General features: G+C 39.1%; 2 protein-coding genes across 2 annotated transcripts; both read right to left on the bottom strand.

Moving 5' to 3' along the window:
* Nucleotides 1-3,788: 3,788 nt before the first annotated feature.
* Nucleotides 3,789-4,488, bottom strand: LOC139875006 (uncharacterized). Its single transcript, XM_071862394.1, has 3 exons — nt 4,249-4,488; nt 3,942-4,106; nt 3,789-3,836 (listed from the first exon to the last, which is right to left on the bottom strand). Exons 1-3 carry the CDS (start codon nt 4,486-4,488, stop codon nt 3,789-3,791), a joined length of 453 nt encoding a protein of 150 aa, XP_071718495.1.
* A 281-nt stretch (nt 4,489-4,769) lies between these two features.
* Nucleotides 4,770-5,462, bottom strand: LOC139875005 (uncharacterized). The gene has a single exon (XM_071862393.1). It carries the CDS (start codon nt 5,460-5,462, stop codon nt 4,770-4,772), a length of 693 nt encoding a protein of 230 aa, XP_071718494.1.
* Between the last annotated feature and the right edge of the window lie 16,711 nt (nt 5,463-22,173).

The raw sequence follows: 22,173 nt of genomic DNA, 5'->3' as shown, positions 1-22,173 counted from the left end.
TGACATAAGGCGTGAGTTAGAGAAGATGACGCCGGACCAAAAGGAATGTTTTGACACGCAGCTATCGTTTCTAACATGGGCAAGGGATTGCGATCGTTTAAGCAGCGAGCATTCTCATAAGGAAGAAGTGAATCTTTCTGGGCAGCTACAGAGGAGGTTGATTGCCGCAGAGTCGAAGCTTAAAGTGGCCAATGAAGCATTGAAAATAGTGGAGGCCACTGTTGAAGTGTTGAAGAAGGAAAAGGCTGAGCTTCTTGACGCACAAGCTAATCTAGTGGAGGAAAACAATTTGCTCAAGGATGAACTTGCTACTGCTAATTCCAACCTTGATTTGTTAACCTTTGAAAAACAGGACATCTCTACACACCTTGACCGGGTGGCCACTGACCGTGATTCAGCGTTAAAAAACTTTGATGAAATAAAAGATGCTCTTCCGCAGATTGCATCGAAGGTTCTCAGTTCTTCTACCATGGGCAAAATTTACTCAGATGCAATCAAGGCCGTCAAGGCGTTGGAGCGGGTAAACTTTTGGAAGCTCATATCTGACAACATAGAGGTTCCAAAAGATTTGTCCAGAGTTGTTGCTGATTAGCTTGAGAGTGATGCTTTAGCCAAGGCACTCGAATCCAGTCGTAAGATGCAGAATATCCAAGTTCAATCCCTGATCCAAGAAAGTGTTGATCCTGCTACTTTAGTGAAAGACTTGTTGGAGCTCGAGATGTAGGGAGGTGAGCCATAGGGCTCGGGTACTGCTATGGCGTGCTTTGTGAGACGCAGAGTAGTTTTTTGAAGTGGTGAGCGTGCAGGTGAGCGTGCAGGTGAGCCGTGGACATGTAATGTTTTCGGCCCTGCGCGCCCACACCTTTTGGGGGTACATCCGCAAGAATCATGCTAGATTTTAGGTGCTACCTGCAACATGGATGTACTCCCCATTTTTCTGTACAGGACCACATATAGGTCATCCTTTGTTTTTTCTTTTCAAATGGGGTGATCCGCCTGATCGCTTTGTGCGAGGGTTCGAAGGAACACTTCCATTAGTGTAGGGCATCGTTCCAAATAATGCCACGTAGTTTAGATTTTCCTTTTTTTTTCTATTGTTAGGCCTGCTCGCCAATCATTAAAGCTTAAGCTTGCGTGCCATATTTTGCGTATTGGGCATGCATGCCCCTAGTACTCTTACGTTTAATGTTTTCTTTTGGCACTATTGTAACTTAGTGAAACATTAATGAAATTTCTTTTGTCATATTTATTGTTTCAATTATTTATTACTCTTAACAAATATCGTAAATGTGATGCATACAAACCAATGTATACTATGTTTATACTCAAAGTTTAATAATGCTAACCGACGCCAAACTATTGTGCACATAGCCAGCGCTTTTCATTGCATTACTAAGTAAAGTACTTAGAGTCTTCCAAGGAAACCAACACTTAGGTTAGTGGGAAAGCAACCCCAATTCTTGTCGTTTATAGTCATGACTTGCAGTCTTCTAGTCTGCGAGAGTGTGTTGGTCTAGACAAACCAATGTCTGTTACCCACCCTAAAATCTAGCCTTGTAACCAAACAGGCTTCTGCCACGCGGGAGCTATAGATCATCCCTTAAAAGGCAGGATGCACGTAACTGCTATCAAAATGTGTGTTGAAACATAACCAAATGTTTCCATACAAAAATTAAATTTATTCTTGACAAAATAAATAAAATTCGAAAGTCATAACCAAATGACAAACTAGTACAACCAAAAAGAAATACTAATTGTCTTTTGAAAATAAAGCAACATTTTAAGTAAACTAAAAAATGCAAGTGCTCATAGTGCGGAATGATCAATCCCATGTACTTCAGCCTAACAATTATATATAGCATTTTTTCAAATTGGTTTCATGCCAAGTACGAGGTACTCGTTCTCTAGTTATTTCAGCTAGGATATAAGATCCTGTAGCACTTGTGCCAATTATTTCATAGGGACCCTCTCAATTGGGCTCAAGCTTTCCAGTATTCTCTGCTCGACTTGCTTCATTATTGCGCCATACATACTCTCCTACTTTGAATGACAAAGGCTTGACGCGCTGATCATAATACTTAGAGATTTTCTGCTTATTCATGGCTTCTCGTATAGCTGCAATTTCTCTGCGCTTCCCTAGCATATCTAGGTTAGCGCGCAAGCCTTCACCATTGCTTGACTCATTAAAGCTTTGAACTCTCTTTGTGGGCACTAATATTTCTGCAGGGATAATAGCTTCAGTCCCATAAACCAAGCTGAAAGGAGCTTCACCTGTATTATTATTATAAGTAGTTCGATGCGCCCACAGTACACTTGGGAGCTCATTGACCCATTCGTTTCCATATAAGCCCAAGCGTGCCTCTATTCCCTTCACAATATCCCAATTGGTTACTTCACATTGCCCATTCGCCTGAGGGTGCGCGACCGATGTGAAAGATTGCTTAATGTTCAGGTCTTGACACTAGGACCGAAATGGTTCTCCTTCAAATTGGGTTCCGTTATCACTGACAATTTCATTGAGGATACCAAACTTGCACACAATATCTTCCCAAAAGAAGTTGCGAATGTGCCTGCTAGTAATTGTTACCAATGCCTTCGCCTCCACCCATTTAGTGAAGTAATCAATTGCTACCACCAAGAACTTGATTCCCCCTGAGTAAACAATGATTGCATTAATACCGTGAAAGCGTGTAATTAGCAAAGTATTATTCAGATGCACTATTATGCACGTACCTGAGCACGCGGTAATGGGGACGACAATGTCGATGGCCCACTTGCAGAATGGCCAAGCTGTCGTTATTGGTATCATAGGATGTCGCGGTGCTCTACTGATGGGCGTGTGTTGTTGACACGATTGACATGTTCTCACGACCTCAGTTGCATCTTTGTGAATGGTGGGCCAGTAATACCCAATGCGCATAACCTTTGCGGCTATGGTCCGATAACCAGAGTGCAAAGCGCAATATCCTTCATGAACTTCTCTGAGCACTTCTTTTGCTTGATTTGGACCAATACATAGCAGGCTCGGTCCAAGGAACGACTTTCTGTAAAGAGCCCCATCCACCAAAGTGTACATGGGTGCTTTCATAAGAACCTTTCTTGCTTCCTTTTCGTCTGTATGGAGCATTCAGTCTACTAGAAATTTAAGTATATGTGTCATCCAATTTGGCTTTCCTCCTCAATAGGTGCGACGGTAGATTTTTCATCGATAGATTTCTGTGTCAGCTCTTCTACCCACACATTTTTGCACAAGTGATCAAAGGCTAGAGTAGCCAACTTGCTAAGTGCATCTGCTTTCTTATTCTGACCCCTAGGTACCTGCGTTAATCTGAACGCATTGAACTCTTCTAGCTATTAGCTTTTGCACAAGTTCTAGTTAGCTTTATAGAGGCATCATGCACCTCAAATAACCCATTAACTTCATTTGCCACGAATTGCGAATCGACGTATGCATCCAAACACTTAATACCCAACTGCTGCGCTATAAGCATCCCTGGTAGCACAGCATTGCTTCATACTCTGATTCATTGTTCATAGCGGTGAACGTGAATCGAAGCGCATAGGTGTGCTCTTCCCTTCCGGACTTGTCAAACCTAACCCCGCGCATGAGCCCTCCGGGCCGCAAGCTCCATAAATATACAACTCCCAGGGTTGACTTTCCAAAGGTCCGGTTGCGATACTTTCCTTTGATGCCTCTATCTCAACCGTAGTTTCAGCCAAGTAATCTGCCAGTATCTGTCCTTTTACCGCTGTTCGCGGAGAGAAGTTTATTTCGTGCTCCCCCAATTCTATGGCCCATTTAACCAATCGCCTGAAACCTCAGGTTTGTACAGCACCTGTGATAATACAACCATTGTTAATATATCGCATTTAATCCATGCACGCTAAAAGTGACTTATAAGATTGTGTTATACATAGGTAGCGCGTTTCGCTACTTGTACCTTTTTTATTGGTTGGTCAGTCAATACCACTATAGTATGCGCTTGGAAATATCGACGCAACCTACGAGCAGTATGCACAAGCGTGTATACCAGCTTTTCTATTGGAGTGTAATTGACCTCACTTCCACTAAGCGCCTTACTAACAAAGTATACAGGCATCTGTACCTGCATTTTAAAGAATGGATTGCACATACACATAAACATATAATTCTCTATGCGTATAAAAAATAAACAAAGCATGATACATACATGCCCCCTATCTGCGACAAGAACAGAGCTTATGGCTTCTTTCGAAGTCGCAAGATACATCATTAATGTTTCTCCCGCTACAGGCGCGGTTAAAATAGGCAATTCTTTCAAAAGCCTTCATCTCTAGAAAAGTTTTCTCGGCCTCCTCTGTCCATTTAAAGTCTGACTTTTTCAATGAGTTCTTTAAAGTCAGGAAGAATGGCAAAGACTTCTCTGCTGCTTTTGACAGGAAGCGTGTTAGCGCAGCTAGTTTTCCTGTTAAGCTTTGAACTTCCTTTTTGGATTTCGGTGACTGCATCTGTTCCACCGCTTCAATTTTCTTAGGATTCACACGGATTCCTCTTGAGGTTACTATGTGCCCTAAGAATTTTCCCTCTTCTTCCCCAAAACTTCATTTTGTGGGGTTAAGTTTCATGTTGATTTTGCGCAGGGAGTTAAACGTTTCAAGGATGTCATCCAGCAGTTGCACTTCCGTATTGCTTTTGATAACCAAATCATCAACATAAGCTTCAAGGTTTCTACCGATTTGATCTTTGAATGCAGCATCGACCACCCGCTGATAGGTTGCACCCGCATTTTTTAGTCCGGAGGGCATCTTTGTGTAACAATAGATCCCTGATCTGTATGGAACGCGGTCTTATCCTCATCAGCCTTCACCATCTGAATTTGATGATACCCCTTGTACGCATCCAAGAAACATTTAAATCTGTACCTCCCTAAGTATGTTCGCATTTCTACCCAAGTTTGATAGTGTACCTCCCTAAGTATGTTCGCATTCACTAGCTTTTCTACCTCCATTCGCAACCACTCGCTTCTTTTCGGGGCCATAAGCCTTTTCTTCTGTCGCACTGGGCTTAAAATCGGTCTAGCGTTTAACTTGTGCTCTGCTATTTCGCGAGGTACTCCCGTCATGTCCTTTTCACTCCATGCGAAGACATCCATATTGGTTATCAGCATGTTCCGCAACTTGACTTTAATGTCATTGGATAAGCTGCCCCCAATCTGAATTCGCTTGTCTGGGTGCTTTGGATTGATGACAATGGAGCAACTTCGTATTTGCTCATCCACGGTAGGAAGCGGCTCCGGTGGTGTGATGGATGTACAAAGCGCCCTTCCAGACTCCGTCCGAATGGTTGCTATTCCGTGCCTGGTAGGGAATTTTATCATATCATGAACTGTTGAAGGCACTGCGCCAAACTTTTGCAAAGTAACTCTCCCCAGTAACGCATTGTAACTAGAATAAGAGTGTATCACGCAAAATTCAATGGGCATAGTTCGAGAGCGAGAGGGATCATTATCATCTGCTAATTCCAATTCGAGCTCAATACACCCCAACGGCCATGCCGACTCCCCAGAAAACCCACAGAGCACAATCGTTGGCGCGCGTAATTTTGACTTGTGATCCTTGGCCAATATTTATTTCGTTATCAGTTTCGTGGATTTTAGCTTATTTCATCACGAGAATTGTAGTCAATAAAGTAGCAAAAAGTTGGATTGAATGGGACAACTTGGCAGTTGGATACATACAGAAAGAATAGATTTGAATTGTGATAAAATTAAGTTTAATAATAAAATCAATAAAGTAGGTCCATGTGATGGTATGTCATGGTTGAAAGTAAATTGTGATAAGTTAATGGTATGTCATGGTTGAAAGTAAATTGTGATATGTTAGTGATAGGAAAAAATTGTTGATATGTTGCTAATGTGATAGTGTAATAATATAAAGAAGGGTGTCATAAATAAAAATGCTCTACTATCAAAAAGTTATAGTTTGGTCACATCATATAAGTTTGTATAAAGACAAACATATGGTATGTGTGAGACCTGAATAACTTGAGAGATAATTCAAAAGTGTTTAAGTATTGTTTTAGTGCCAAATGCACGTGCAGGACAAAGTGGCAGAACTAGGAATCTTTTTCACCGGTCGCAAAAAAATAAAAAATTAAAGCGTAACAATTTTTTATTTTATTTTGCAAAATATGAAGGTTTTTGGACAAAATATAGAGGTTTTGAGGCAAAATACGGAGTTTTTGGGCAAAATACAGAGGTTTTTGGACAAAAAACGGAGGCTTTGGGGGCAAAATATGGAGACTTTTGGGCATAAAAATCCACTACGGGTAAAATCGAAAAATTCAAAATTTTTGCACTGAAAATTAAAAATCCACTGGGAGCTGGCGCCCCACCCTGCCCCCACATAAAATCGCCCCTTGCGGGAAAACAATTTGCATTCGTTGTACAATCTTTTTATAAGTGCATGTGTCGGAGTTGACGTGCGAACTTTTGTCTTCAATTTTATCTCTAATTTTACTAAATGAAAATATGTTCAGATAGTACTTGAAATTGAAACAAACTAATAAACTATGCCAAACAATGACATAAGTAGATGTGGCTCAAACGGACATTTCACGTTGAGCAAGAGATGTTAGGGGAGCTATTTTGTTTATTTATATGGATGACGCCTAAATCTACTACTCCTTTCTAAAGTTAGCAAAGAAAATATGACATACGGTCGTTTTTAAGAGCAACAATAATGTGAAGTAACTCTCACTTCAGTAAACATATTTTATCCTAGTAGAGGGGTGTAGCTACGAGTAGTTTGGTACGATTTCAAATTCTAATAGTTCATAAATATTTATAGATGAAATGCTTGACTCGTGAATTGATCATGCTTAAATGCTTAAGACTTGCAATGTTTTACCAATTGATTGACATGTCACTGGGTACTTGTTTGGTGATTCTGATTAATTAGACAACTATGTCCTACTCCCGACGTCCATCAAGACAGATGTAGACTACGTTGGGTGCTCTAGGCACGATCCAGGCTATCAGAACAAGTGGTCATTGTTCTTGACCTTTTCATACATTTAAGAATTTCTAATTTTTCTTAGCATGAGAGAGAGATATTTAGAACATATTAATTAAAGAGACGTGATGCTTTGTATATGGTTTGTGATGATACGCATATTCGATCCGTATAAAATAAGCCTTGTTTACACCAAGACTTATTTACTTTTTACAACTTTAATAAACAAAATTTGAAAATACACGAAATATCCGTAACTAGCTGAAGACAAGACTTGATTCGGATTATGGGCCGCTGGATATCTGTATGATAGCCGTCAAAGAATTATTCGGCTAGAAGAAGAAAACAAACTACTCAAGATCGTCTAGAGAATCATCACGGGAAGATTATGTCGTGAGGAGATTACCATGGAGCAACACCAGTGTGGGCTATTCGGTAGCCTGTGCACGAGTGCCACAATAATATATATAAACCGTATGAAAGATCATCCATGTAGAGAACGCCAAGAGAAGACTGCAGCGAAGAGGCACAGTCTGTAGCCATACGTAAACCCTTCGAACCCGGTCGTGCAAAGGCAGTCCGGTAGCCTGCACACGAGCGTCGTAACAATCAAATAATGCAAGCTGTCTAGAAAATCATCCACGTAGAGAACCCCGGGAAGAAACACTTAGCAATAATAAAGCTATGCTTGCATGTAAGCCTTCCAAACCAGGTCGTGTGTAGGATATCCGATAGCCTGCACATGAACACAACCAGTAACTTTATGGCACACGAGTGGAACGTCTATGCCATGTCAGCTCATAAAGTTAGGAAAGTTTGTTACAACCATGAAAGGGACATATGGCACGTCATCATTCCCTCTAACAAGCTCTTGGCATCTATAAATACACCCCATGGGTTACTTATTACACACACGTTGAACACACAATTTGATACAACGTTACTTTGCTGAAAATCACTCAATCTGCGATTGAATTTTGATCATCATCGGAGCACAATTCTCTTAGATAAGTTCGTCCAATCCTATTAGACGAGTCCAGTGGCGGAAGATAGGGTTACCCAAAGGGGGTATCCGCCCCACCTGGATTTAACGAAAAAAAATTACACTAAAAAAAACTTTTTTTTTACCAAAAATAAAGTTTTTTTTTGTTTTTACCTCTGCTGGAAATGAAAATTTTATTAAATTTTTACATCCGCTCCACCTGTGTCCGGGTTCAAGTTCCGCCACTGGACGAGTCTAACCCGATTAATTGTTTTACACCCTCGTGAATCCAAATTCCGAACGGGTTCGCACAATTATTGGAGTTAAAATAATCTCTCAAACACTTTTTTCCTAAATTAAGCACTTGATATGGCCAAAACAGACGGTTTGTTTGTGTTGTGTCGTTAGGTCGCAATACGTCAAAATTAGCTACCGAAAGAGAGTAACGGTTTTATTATTTATATTTAGGTGGGGTCTCCTAGCTATAACTTACCTACATGTCTTCCTTTTAACGAGTAAGTGGTAAATATAACTCAGGTTCATATTTTTGTATGTTTGCTCAGTAACATGGGACAAAAGTGCCTAAATAGTTAACCCTAGCGACAAGTGGTGATAAATTAAGATTAACTAAAGGTAATATAACCTAAAAAGAGAAAAAGGGATAGGTATGAAGAATAGAATCCTGATGGGGAACTATCACAAGAGTTTAACTTCCTAGGATAAACACTAAACCTCAATCAACTGGGCTATGAACCTAATTGATTTGTCACTAAGAGTTTAGGCCTTGAAGATTCTGGCTAAGACGGATATCCCTACTCCCAACGTTAACCTTAAAGGGTTTAAACGGCCTCGTGGATAGAATCCTAGGTACATGAACAAAGTGGTATATCCCTAAAGGAAAGTTTCAGCTTTTCTTAATCCTAGTCAGTTTAACTACAATAATATTCCACCACTTAATACTAAGGTATGCCTTAACATTAACAGATGTGCAATCTTAGGTATTCTAAGATACTACTAATTGGATTAGAGGTCTCTCCTTTTCGATCACTTACTCAACCCCGGATCATCTTACAACATCTCAAGAATGTTGCTTCTGACGCGAATCATGCTTCCGAGCAAGCCAGTGTTCACTGAACTCTCCATTCCCTACTCTAATCACAACCTAAATGGGCAGCTCTTCTTTTGAAATGTCCCGTTCATATTGATTATAAACGTTCCATATTAATTGATTTCGTTGCGAGGTTTTGACCTCTATATGAGACGTTTTTCAAAGACTGCATTCATTTTTAAAACAACCATAACCTTTATTTTATCAATAAAGGTTTTAAAAACATTACGTAGATTATCAAATAATGATAATCTAAAATATACTGTGTACACATGACCATTACATAATGGTTTACAATAGAAATATATTACATTGACATATGTTTCTTGAATGCAATTTTTACACAATATCATACAAACATGGACTCCAAATCTTGTCCTTATTTTAGTATGCAACAGCGGAAGCTCTTAGTATTCACCTGAGAATAAACATGCTTTAAACGTCAACAAAAATGTTGGTGAGTTATAGGTTTAACCTATATATATCAAATCGTAACAATAGACCACAAGATTTCATATTTCAATACACATCCCATACATAGAGATAAAAATCAATCATATGGTGAACACCTGGTGACCGACATTAACAAGATGCATATATAAGAATATCCCCATCATTCCGGGACACCCTTCGGATATGATATAAATTTTGAAGTACTAAAGCATCCGGTACTTTGGATGAGGTTCGTTAGGCCCAATAGATCTATCTTTAGGATTCGCATCAATTAGGGTGTCTGTTCCCTAATTCTTAGATTACCAGACTTAATAAAAAAGGGGCATATTCGATTTCGATAATTCAACCATAGAATGTAGTTTCACGTACTTGTGTCTATTTTGTAAATCATTTATAAAACCTGCATGTATTCTTATCCCAAAAATATTAGATTTTAAAAGTGGGACTATAACTCAGTTTCACAGATATTTCCTTCCTCGGAAATAAGACTTGGCCACGGATCGATTCACGAACCTAAACAAATATGTACATATATATCAAAGTATGATCAAAATATAATTACAACCATTTTTATTATGTTTTAAAGATTTGAGTGTATTAAGTCAGCTGTCCTCGTTAGTAACCTACAACTAGTTGTCCACAGTTAGATGTACAGAAATAAATCGATATATATTATCTTGAATCAATCCATGCCCCAGTGTATACACGTCTCAAGCTAGATCACAACTCAAAGTATATATATTTTTGGAATCAACCTCAACCCTGTATAGCTAACTCCAACATTACTGCATATAGAGTGTCTATGGTTCTTCCAAATAATATATATACATGGGTCGATATGATATGTCAAAACATTTGCATACGTATCTATGGTATCCCAAGATTACATAATATATTAGAATACATGTATAATACTATATAAGTTAGCTAGGATATGATTTGTATAGATTTGTTAAACATTTCCCGTAGCTAAAAAGATCAAAAATATCCATTCTTGTTTTACCCATAACTTCTTCATTTTAAATCCGTTTTGAGTGAATCAAATTGCTATGATTTCATATTGAACTCTAATTTAAGAATCCAAAAAGAAAAAGTATAGGTTTATAGTCAGAAATTTAAGTTACATGTCAATTACTAAAGAGGTAGTCATTTCCGTCGAAAGAACGACATCTTGATGACCATTTTGAAAAACATACTTTCACTTTGAGTTTAACCAAGATTTTTGGATATAGTTTCATTTTCATATGAAAAATAATTTTCCCAGAAGAACAACTTTTAAATCAAAGTTTATCATAGTTCTTAATTATCCAAACCAAAACAGCCCCCAGTTTCACTACGACGGCGTATATCCGATTTTATGGTGTTCATCGTGTTTCCAGGTTTTAAATCATTAAGTTAGCATATCATATAGATATAGAACATGTGTTTATTTGATTTTAAAATTCAATTTAGAAGGATTAACTTTTGTTTGTGAACAAGTTTAGAATTAACTAAACCATGTTCTAGTTATTACAAGTTTAAACCTTCGAATATGATGGCTTTATATGTATGAATCGAATGATGTTATGAACATTATTACTACCTCAAGTTTTCTGGATAAAACTACTGGAAATGAGAAAAATGGATCTAGCTTCAAAGGATCCTTGGATGGCTTGAAAGTTCTTGAAGCAGAATCATGACACGAAAACAGTTCAAGTAAGATTTTCACTCGAAATAAGATTGTTATAGTTGTAGAAATTGAATAAAAGTTTGAATATGAATAATACCTTGAATTAGAAATATAACTTACTGTAAATAACAAAGGTTCCTTGATCTTAGATGATTACTTGGAATGGATTAAAAAGCTTGGAAGTAGACTTGCAAACTTGGAAGTATTCTTGATTTTTATGAAACTATACTTATGGAATTTATGAAGAACACTTAGAACTTGAAGATGGAACTTGATAGAGATCAATTAGAAGAAGAAAATTGAAGAATGAAAGTTTTTATAGGTGTTTTTGGTCGTTGGTATATGGATTAGATATAAAAGATATGTAATTTTGTTTTCATGTAAATAAGTCATGAATGATTATTCATATTTTTGTAATTTTATGAGATATTTCATGCTAGTTGCTAAATGATGGTTCTCACATGTGTTAGGTGACTCACATGGGCTGCTAAGAGCTGATAATTGGAGTGTATATACCAATAGTACATACATCTAAAAGCTGTGTATTGTACGAGTACGAATACGGGTGCATACGAGTAGAATTGTTGATGAAACTGAACGAGGATGTAATTGTAAGCATTTTTGTTAAGTAGAAGTATTTTGATAAGTGTCTTGAAGTCTTTAAAAAGTGTATGAATACATATTAAACACTACATGTATATACATTTTAACTGAGTCGTTAAGTCATCGTTAGTCTTTACATGTAAATGTTGTTTTGAAACCTTTAGGTTAACGATCTTGTTAAATATTGTTAACCCATTGTTTATTATATCAAATGAGATGTTAAATTGTTACATTATCATGATATTATGATATATAATATATCTTAGTATGATATATATACAGTTAAATGTCGTTACAACGATAATCGTTACATATATGTCTCGTTTCGAAATTCTTGAGTTAGTAGTCTTGTTTTTACATATGTAGTTCATTGTTAACACACTTAATGATATATTTAAATATCATTTTATCATGTTAAATATAGTGTATCAATATCTTAATATGATACATATGTATTTAGTAGACGTTATCATAACGATAATCGTTATATATATCATTTCGAGTTTCTTAACTTAGTAAACGCATTTCTTATGTATATCACACATTGTTAATATACTTAGTGAGATACTTACTCATCATAATCTTATGTCAACCATATATATATGTCTATATATACCACAACATGTAGTTTTTACAATTTTGTAACGTTCGTGAATCGCCGGTCAACTTGGGTGATCAATTGTCTATATGAAACTTATTTCATTTAATCAAGTCTTAACAAGTTTGATTGCTTAACACGTTGGAAACATTTATTCATGTAAATATCAATCTCAGTTAATATATATAAACATGGAAAAGTTCGGGTCACAACATCTTTGACGAATAAATGGTTATTCATACGTAGGTACTATATCCTTATTGTGATGTTAAGCACACAAAACTACTTACCTTGTATCCTAGGGTTGATCAAGTCCTAATACTAGGTTATAGCCACGTGAATAATCGGAAAGGGTGATCCGTAAATTAAACTTCTAAACCGTCAAGGTTTTAGCATAACAATAGCATAAGTTTCAGATAAAGTATTGAACACATAATAAACATTTGCAATGGATAGATAAGCATGTAAGATGAAAGCAACTTAAAGTAACAAGATAACTTCATTAAATTAAGGAAAGCGTTCACCGTTTACAGACGAGATCAGACCATTACAAGTGCTGACCTCCTCTAGACCGCTCCTATTACCATCTTCGGCGTTCGCCTTCGGGTACTTAATTTTCCGCTCGGAGGTGAGAAGGCCTTGAAAGCTCTAGTGAGAGAAAGTGTATTGTAGTGAGAGAGTGAAGAGAGGTGTGTTGAAAAAGGATGACAAAAAGCATTTAAATAGGTGAAAATGGCCTGCAAACGGCTGGCAGACCGTTTGGCAAGCCGTTTGCAAGGCCCATTTGACCAGGTGGCCGGTTTACTGTGCTCGTTTGCCTTGGCCGTGTGGCAGCCCGTTTACCATTATGGCACCATTTGGCAAGCAGTTTGGCAAGCCATTTGGCAAGCCGTTTGGCCTGCCTGACTTGCTGATTTCACTGGGTCGTAACTTGGTTTCTTGTCTTTCACCGTTTTCGCTCTAGAATCTTCGTTTTAGCTCCGATTTTCTTGATTCTTCTTGCATTGTCTTCGTAATTACTTTATCTACAAATTTAATTGAAAAAGCGATTATATTGCCGACAAAGCTTGAAACTTTATGCTTTTGGGACTTAATATCGGGGGTAAAAACGTGACTTTTTAGCCGATATCAAATATCCCACACTTAGACTTTGCTTATCCTTAAGAAAACTTTCGAGATTTTAACACCGAAGATTTTTATTCATAGTGATCAAGCGATCTTTGTTTCGCAAGACGTAGGAGCGAAAACTTGGTTTTATTCTTTTTGTAATTCTCAAACCTTTTTTCTGCAAGCATGAGAGGAGGTTACATAACTGAGGCTATCTCACTCGGGTCACTCAATTCACTAAAGTGTTTCGGGTGTCCTATAGTTCTAAGAAATGAAATCGCTCATAGCCAGTCATGTTTGCATTCTTCGTCATAGGCTTGATCAAGATTCAAATCTCCATTACTTAATTGAATGAATTTTCAGTTATAGACTCAGCTTATATCGTGAAGAGATGGTGAATTGGAGGTTTCGGGGGTGTAAAGGGTTTGATAGGTAGGAGTTCTTTTAGAGATCAACTTCGGTGATCCTTTCAGCTTTTTGTCGGGAATTTCAGGACGAGCATCCTTCTTTTTGACTTCCAGGAGTTCTTTTATCGAATCTTTCTGGTTTCACTCCTTTTCTCAGAACCTTTATTCATCAAAGTACTTTTTTAACAAGCATCATTTGCTTTTCTCTTCGAGGTCTCCTTTTATTGGCGGTCTCCTTGATAATTGACTTGGATGCTCGCATTTTTCTAATGCAGTTTTATAGAGGATTTTTCGGAAGTGATGATTTCATCGGGATTTATTTCTTTATTTATGAAGTGAATGGAATGGATAAGTAGTGGTGGATGGGATTGTGGTAGTTTGGAGCGAAAATGGAAATGAAGGTATGTGATGGGGGTGTTTTTGTCTTCACGAATAGTCTAGGTTCTAACTTAGTAGTTCTCGTCAAAAGGTGTGATTTCGAAATGTAGATCAAGAGCAAGTTCTGATTCAGAGATGCTAACATCAGCGCAATCAACAGAAATATAGTGAAGCACTAAAAATGAGTGCTTGTCAGGCCTTATTTGGGGTGCCTCACATCAATCCTCAATGGGTCAAATTGCGCCTTTCGTTATGCAATGCTCTTTTGAAAAAATTGGTTTGGTTTTCGCAAAAAGTTTTGACCTTGTTTTACTCCTTTGTCTATTTTGTAAAAAAAAAAATTTTGATCATTTATAGAATTTTGTAATCCTAGGTGTTTTATAGCTCGATGAGTTTTAAATTTTGTGAAAAATTTAGTTTTGTAAACACTTGAGGATTTATGAGAACCGTTATGTGCAATATTTGCTATCCGACACTTTAAAATAACATTGTCCTCAATGTTAAGGATACGGTGTATCCCACACTTATGTTTTGAAAATGTTTTGTTATTAAAAGTTGATGTTGGTGGGGTTGCTAATCCCACACTTAGTTTTTAAAGTGGTCTAGTATATTGCGTATATTCTATTGAAAAAGTGGTTAAGACGTAGTACTCCCCTATGATCGAAAGGTGTGTAATGGATGGTTTGTCGATTACGGTTTCTTCTATTCGTGCTAGCGCCATCCTCGTTCAGTGCGTCCTTGCTCCAAGTCGTGCTCCCATATTGTTTGGTCTCGATCGTCGTTTGTTTGTGACATTTTATTCATGCAATTTATTCTACCAATTATCATACAAACTTAAAACATAAAAGTAGTTATGCCCAAGATTGGGTGTACAGACATAGTGTAATAATGTAATAATGTTTTATAATATCACAAGTAATCATAAAATAGAGCAAAGAAATAGGGAAAGTCATGGCTGATCTGGATGGTAGGGGAGAGAATATGACACGCTCGTGCGGGGCTGCGTTGGGTTCCTTAAAGCTGATTGCCAATCATCGGTCATCTGCTCATCGGTAGTGAACTATCGTGCTAACTCCGAAGTGTTCATGCCCGAATATATCCTGAACTGAATCTCGTCGGAGCGTGCAATCAGTCATGTGAACGATGAAGTATTGGTGTGAATCATAGGCCCTGTACGTAAACCCTGCCCTTCTTGCAGATCTCGACCCCAATTCGGGTTCATACCCATTCCTCCCATACCCTTTGTAACATCCTCAGCCATATACTGACTTGCAGCCTGGTCCCATACACTGGTCTGAGCATCAACGGATGTGTCTCTGTGGGAGCTGAAGCGGGTTGTACTAAAAATGCTGGTAGCCAAATTCTCTACCACTGTGTTCTGTTCCCTTGGAGGGGATGGAATGACTGTGTGCTGGGTCTAATGATACTAAGGCGGAGGGGACGAAGTTCGTGGATACTGATGGCTAGGCCCTGCACCTCTGGGGTCTTTGTGGGCTAACATCAACGAATACTCGTGAGGATACGGGGGAACATTGAGCTGTCTGCCTGCATAATGTGTGAAATGATCTAGATTATGAAAGATAGCAACCTCAGCGAACCACCTCACCTGCCCGAGAAAATCCCCCATATGGTAATGATATGGCTAAAATCGCGGTCGATATCCCAGACCTACTGATGAGTGTCTGCGGGTGTCAGTGGGCCTTCCCTGCATGGTGAGATCATCCTCATCCCGTGGCTCCTGTGAACCTCTCCACCTCCTACCATCCCTAGTTCTTGTATCAGGTCTAAATCCTTTAACTCTCACCCCAGGCACTATTCGATCTTCCGAGTTTGGGATTGCTGAATTAGCTGCAACTATCAACTGCTCATCCTTTATCCGAATGTACTGCCAGGTGTGCAGTAATCTAAACCCTATCTCTTTTGACTCAGTTGCCCTTATATAACCAAATCTTTCAACACTACCCAAAACATGCATCAGGCGAAGGAGTTTGGTGACAACGACTCCAAAACTGGTGCAACTGAACTCGTGGCATTCCTTTAATTAGTGAATGCCCAAGCTAGGAGGTATGCGACCTGCATATATTGGTTGTGGATCATGGTGTACATAAGGCGCATCATTAATGGTGACAGCTCCGCCATGTTGGGTTTTTGGGTGAAGAATGCGATGAACGGGGTTAACGAATTTTGAGGGTTTTTGTAACATCCTGTTTCCTCATATATGATTTAAGGTGCGTACTTAATCTCGTGAATGTTCTATACTTTAACCATGATAGAATGTATATAGTTAAATGTTAGAGATTGGGTGATCAGGCCTTTAATCCCGTTTGAAGGCCATCAATCGCGTTTGAACACATCGCGATGCGCGATGTTCTTGATTGATACGCGATGGGTTAAAAGTCCCCCTCCTGAGCCATTTATCGTGTTTGAGTTAAGAGTGTCGCGTTTGAGTTGTCGCGTGGCGTGACAGGGTATCGCGAAACGCGACAAAGTCGTTGTATTGACATTTTTAACCCATTTTAATGGTATCTTTTTGGGGTGTTTTGGTCTTTTTACTTGGTGGACGATTTTGTGAGCCTAAAAACTGATACAACCTTATCCTAATTCATTTAACACTCCTTCACCTTCACCAATTAAATTCTAGTAAGAGATTGAGTTTTAGAGTGAGAGAGCTAACTTTGGGGAAGAAGAAGGCCGAATCTCGCCCGAGTCCTAGTTCTAAAGTTGTTCCCTACGTCTCTAGCTACATTGTGATAGTTTTTGTAAGTCTTAACTCCGAGTTTTGAGTTTAATTTGATTTATAGCTAGGGTTTGGTCATTTAAGGCTTGAAAGACCCATTTGGGGGTTAAATGGGTGAATTTTGGTTAAATGGGTGAATTTGAAAACCCTAGGGTTTGTAATCTAGGGTTTGGTCTTGTGTTTTGGTAATTGTAAGTGAAAGATCGTTAATGGGTTCAAGTTTGACCAAATTCTAAGTCTAAATGTTAAAATGGGTCAATTGAGTAATGATTGATCTAGTTGGGTAAGATGAGTATGAAATACCCTAAGTTTGTGTTAGCTGGTTTTGTGGGACTTTAATCACTAGCTTTTAGTGATTTATGACAAGTCTTAACCTTAAGTGGGTGGTTTTGGTGTAAACAGATCATTTAATGCAAATGGGTCATTAAATGCACAAGTGGTAAATGTTGGTGTCTAGTCCAACTAGTTATGTATTGAATGTGTACTTAATGTATTAGGTACCTTGCGTTGAAGCTTGTAGAATTGTAAAATCGTCACCTAGGCGATAAGGTGAGTGAAATATTTATACATGTACGTATGTAGTTTATTTACTAGTGTGCGATGTGGGTCTTCGGTGCCACATCGTGAGTATTATGTTGGTATGTGTCACAAGTCGGTGACTTATTTGTTGGTATGATGGGATGAGAACTAAAAGTCGGTAGTGTCTCGGTAGGTGATTCACAAGTCGGTGACACCTAATGGTGATTCACAAGTAGGTGACACCATATGTCGGGAAGTGATTCACGAGTCGGTGACACTTCATAGTGTTTCACAAGTCGGTGACACTTAGTGGTGCTTCACAATTCGGTGACACCACATGGCGTTCATAAGTCGGTGACCCATATGTATTGGTCGGGGATTCACAAGTCGGTGACACCCCTTGGTGATTCATAAGTCGGTGATACCTTATGATGATTCACAAGTCGGTGACATCATACGAGTGAGACTCAACGTTATTGGTCGTCTACAAGTCGGTAGTGCCATAGCGGGGAATGGTTTGGTATGCTTATGCATTGTTATGATTTAGTATATTATTGTGGCGGTTTATATACTAACGTTGTTGATAGTTTGTACGTGGTATTTCTAGATTGCCCATACGTTTGTATACGTGTTATTTGATGGGGATTGCGTGTAGGTAAACTATATATGTATATGTATAAGTATTGCATTCACTAAGCAATTAGCTTACCCTCTCGTTTTTTATATTTTTATAGGTTGCAAGTGGCGGCTTGGGTTTGCTTGGGGACTAGTGATTTACTGATTGCTTTATACTTTTGATTAGGATTGGGTAGCGTTCCCAATCACCATGCTCGGTTTTGGTTGTAAAGTGAACTAGTCGGGTCATGAACTATATTTTGGATATGTCAAATGGGTCCCGGGTTGTATTCCCGTTTTGCAAACTTAATTTATGTATTGTATGTTTTAAAGATGTTAAACTCAACATTGTAATGATGATGTTTTCGAAAATGTAAAGGGACTAATGTTGCATATAATATTATGATTAAAAAAAAAATTATGGGCCGAGAAATACGACGGGTTGGGTCGTTTCAAGTGGTATCAGAGCATGGTCTAAGGGATTTAGGTGACTTGAGATAGGTGCCTAGACTTAAACTTTTTGTGTATGCTTAATTGTTGTGGGACTTGTAGGATTACGGGTCGGTTCGGGTTTTAGCTAGTGCCTTAGAGAATAGGTGAACTAGCTATGTGTTGATTTTGTTGTTACTAATCATGTTGCTTTGTGTTGAACATCTAATGAGATGGTTGTTGTATTTATGAGCTCGGCATGGCATGTGAGCGTAATAATGCTTCGCATCCATTATTACGGTTGCAAACCAAGTCAAGCAAGTGATGTACAACAAGTATTGAACTAGATGGGGTGTACGAATGGTGGTATACTTATATATTGTGTAAATATAACTCGTGGCGGTGTATGTGACTTACTTGTGTTGCGTTCCTAATTGAGTTCATTTCTTAGTATGAAGACGAGGAACGGACATGATAACGAAGACCAAAGCGATGAGAGCAATTTCATGGCCAAGGTAGAGGCTATCTTGAAAAGTCACAAGGTGGAATTTCTTGCAGACGTTAGGAGGGTCTTCCAAGAATCGGTCGATGAACAAGTGACCGATATGATAAAGGAGCAAATGAGTGCTCTTATAAAAGAGGAGTTTAATAAAAGGTTTCCTAACTCTCAAGAGGGGAGTATGGAGGATTTGACGGGTGATGTTGGGGGAAGAGACTTCCATTACAAGAACTTTAAATTATCTCAATCTCCTATGTTTCATGGCGAACTCAATGCACATAAGAGCACGTGTTGGATCACCGATATTGAGGGCGCTTTTCGTATGAGTGAATGTCCTCTTGATAAGAAGATGAGGTATGGTTGTAGTATGTTGCGAGATAATGCAAAATTATGGTGGGATGGAAAGGTTCAAGTTTATGGCGAAGAACAATGTTTTGGTTTAACTTGGGAAGAGTTCAAGGAGGAATTCTTTAAAGAGTATTGCACTCAAGCTGATCTTTCTCGAATAAGAGATGAGTTGCGAAACTTAGAGCAAGGGTCGATGGACTTGAATGAATTAAAGTCCACCTTTCTATCAAAGACCCGATTTTGCCCGGAGTATATCTGGAATGATCGTATGTTAATGGAAGATTTCTATCGAGCGTTGAACGATGATTTGAAAAACAAAATTAGTAGAGGGTCGGTGGACTCTTTTGAGAGGTTGTTCGAGGTGGCAAGGGGTTTTGAGACCCTTGTTCCAAAAGGAAGCGGTTCCGATGTTAGTAAGCGGAAGTTCGAAGCGACGATGTTTTTGAACAAGAGGAGTAAAAGTGCTACCGAAGGTGTCGGAAGCGTGACGATGAGCGACAAGGGTGGTTCTAAATTTGCGTGTTATAATTGTGGGCAAACAGGACATAAGTCTCGTGTTTGTCCGTCGGGTAAAGTCACGTGTTTTAAGTGCCGGAAGGATGACACCGAAGGTCGGAGAGTCCCGGGTTGAGTTGATGACGAGGTGCGAGATCCTCGCGATGTGGGATTAAGGTACTATTCGATTTCAGTACCTATTCTATCTTGTTATATGTGTGATGTTGGGTAATAAGTGGGTTTACCATGTGATGTAATGACTAGCTAGGTCGAGTTAGTTCATTTAGGTGTGATTAACCAAGTCGGGTTAGTCATTAGATGTTAGGTGTTGACCGAGGCGGGTTGACCGTGTGTGTTTGACTTAACCGAATCGGGTTAGTCATTAGATGTTAGGTGTTGATCGAGGCGGGTTGACCGTGTGTGTTTGACTTAACCGAGTCAGGTTAGTCATTAGATATTAGGTGTTGACCGAGGCGGGTTGACCGTGTATGTTTGACTTAACCGAGTCGGGTTAGTCATTAGATGTTAGGTGTTGACCGAGGCGGGTTGACCGTATGTGTTTGACTTAACCGAGTCGGGTTAGTCATTAGTATTAGGTGTTGACCGAGGTAGGTTGACCGTGTGTGTTTGACTTAACCGAGTCGGGTTAGTCATTAGATGTTAGGTGTTGACCGAGGCGGGTTGAACGTGTGTGTTTGACTTAACCGAGTCGGGTTAGTCATTAGATGTTAGGTGTTGATCGAGGTGGGTTGACCGTGTGTGATTGACTTAACTAAGTCGGGTTAGTCATTAGATGTTAGCTGTTGACCAGTTCGGGTAGACCAAGTGCGTTGACTAGCCAAGTCGGGTTAATCATTTAGTGTTGGGGACTTAACCCAGTCGGGTGTAACCATGATGTGATTAGATGGTTACTTGTGTTGCTCTCCATTAAGTGTTAGCGTAGAAATGGTATGCCGTTCGAGAGGCGTTTACGTTGACTATGTATGTGTGCGAGTAGAGTCACAGTTATTGACTATCTTTGATTGTGTGTAAGTAACCGTGTTAACGGTTGAGAAGGTGTGAGTTAGGGTGTAAGTCTTGGTGTTCCAAGCGTCTCCTAAGTGTTAAGTTGAAAGGTAAATAGGCTAGCTATGCGGCCTATGTGGTTAGTGACTAGCGGGTGTCACTAGAAAGTTGTGGGAGTTGAGCCGTAATGTTCGTTGGATTTTTGTGACCTCGAGTAGTCAAGTGACGTATGACACCGAGGATGGACCTCGTAAGGGTCGAGTTATTGAGACTCAGTGGTAGTAATGGGAGTTGCATAACACTGCGTTAGGTGCCTCCGTATACCTGCTAGTGGAATGCTTCACTTCGGTAGTATGTTTACTTTGTACTTGGGTGCCGATGAGAAACCCGAAGGTACAATAATGGTTTATCGTGATGTTTAGCGGGCGTTAACGTTTGACCGATTTGAAAGGTCGAGGTTTGAGTGCTTTATTGTAAATCCGCGAAGAATTGTTGAGTATGACCAACATCGAGACTGGTCAGGTGTTGTGGAATGTTGAAATTCCGCAAGGTATTATCATCTTGACGATGATAGTGTGGGGTTAAAACCCTAAGTGGAGGAGTTAAGTACCGGAGATTTCGGAAAAATCCCTATCTTGTAGACGTGATGGGCGAACGGGTGTCGCTTATTTGGGAAAGGAAAACTTCGATGGTCTTCGGAGAAGTCCCAAGATGGACTTTGGAATAAATTGTGAGGTGTATGGTACGAGTTTGGATACTCGGCGTAGGAGCAAACGGTTGTTATTGTTTTGTTTTGTGGGTTGATTACCCGATATCTTTGAAAATGATAGAATAATAAAGCTATTAGGAGAATGTTATGAAGTTTCACGGTGTACTTCCGAGTGAATGGTGGAAATTTTGGTTGAAGGGAAGTATGAAGTACGGTTGTCGTAATATAATGTGTTAGTGTACGAAGCGAGGATTCGGATGCGTGTTTACTACATGTGTGACTCCGCGTTGGAAACGGAAATATTCGAGGGAGAAGTGCTTAACTTCTAGTGTTGGTGTGGATCACGAGGACATGATCCAATTTAAGTGGGGGAGAGTTGTAACATCCCGTTTCCTCGTATATGATTTAAGGTGCGTACTTAATCTCGTGAATGTTTAATACTTTAACCATGATAGATTGTATATAGTTAAATGTTAGAGATTGGGTGATCAAGCCTTTAATCGCGTTTGAAGGCCATCT

Source organism: Rutidosis leptorrhynchoides, chromosome 11 (assembly GCF_046630445.1).
Source record: "Rutidosis leptorrhynchoides isolate AG116_Rl617_1_P2 chromosome 11, CSIRO_AGI_Rlap_v1, whole genome shotgun sequence".
In the NCBI taxonomy this organism is placed as follows: Eukaryota; Viridiplantae; Streptophyta; class Magnoliopsida; order Asterales; family Asteraceae; genus Rutidosis; species Rutidosis leptorrhynchoides.
This window is presented reverse-complemented; position numbering and strand designations above follow the sequence as displayed.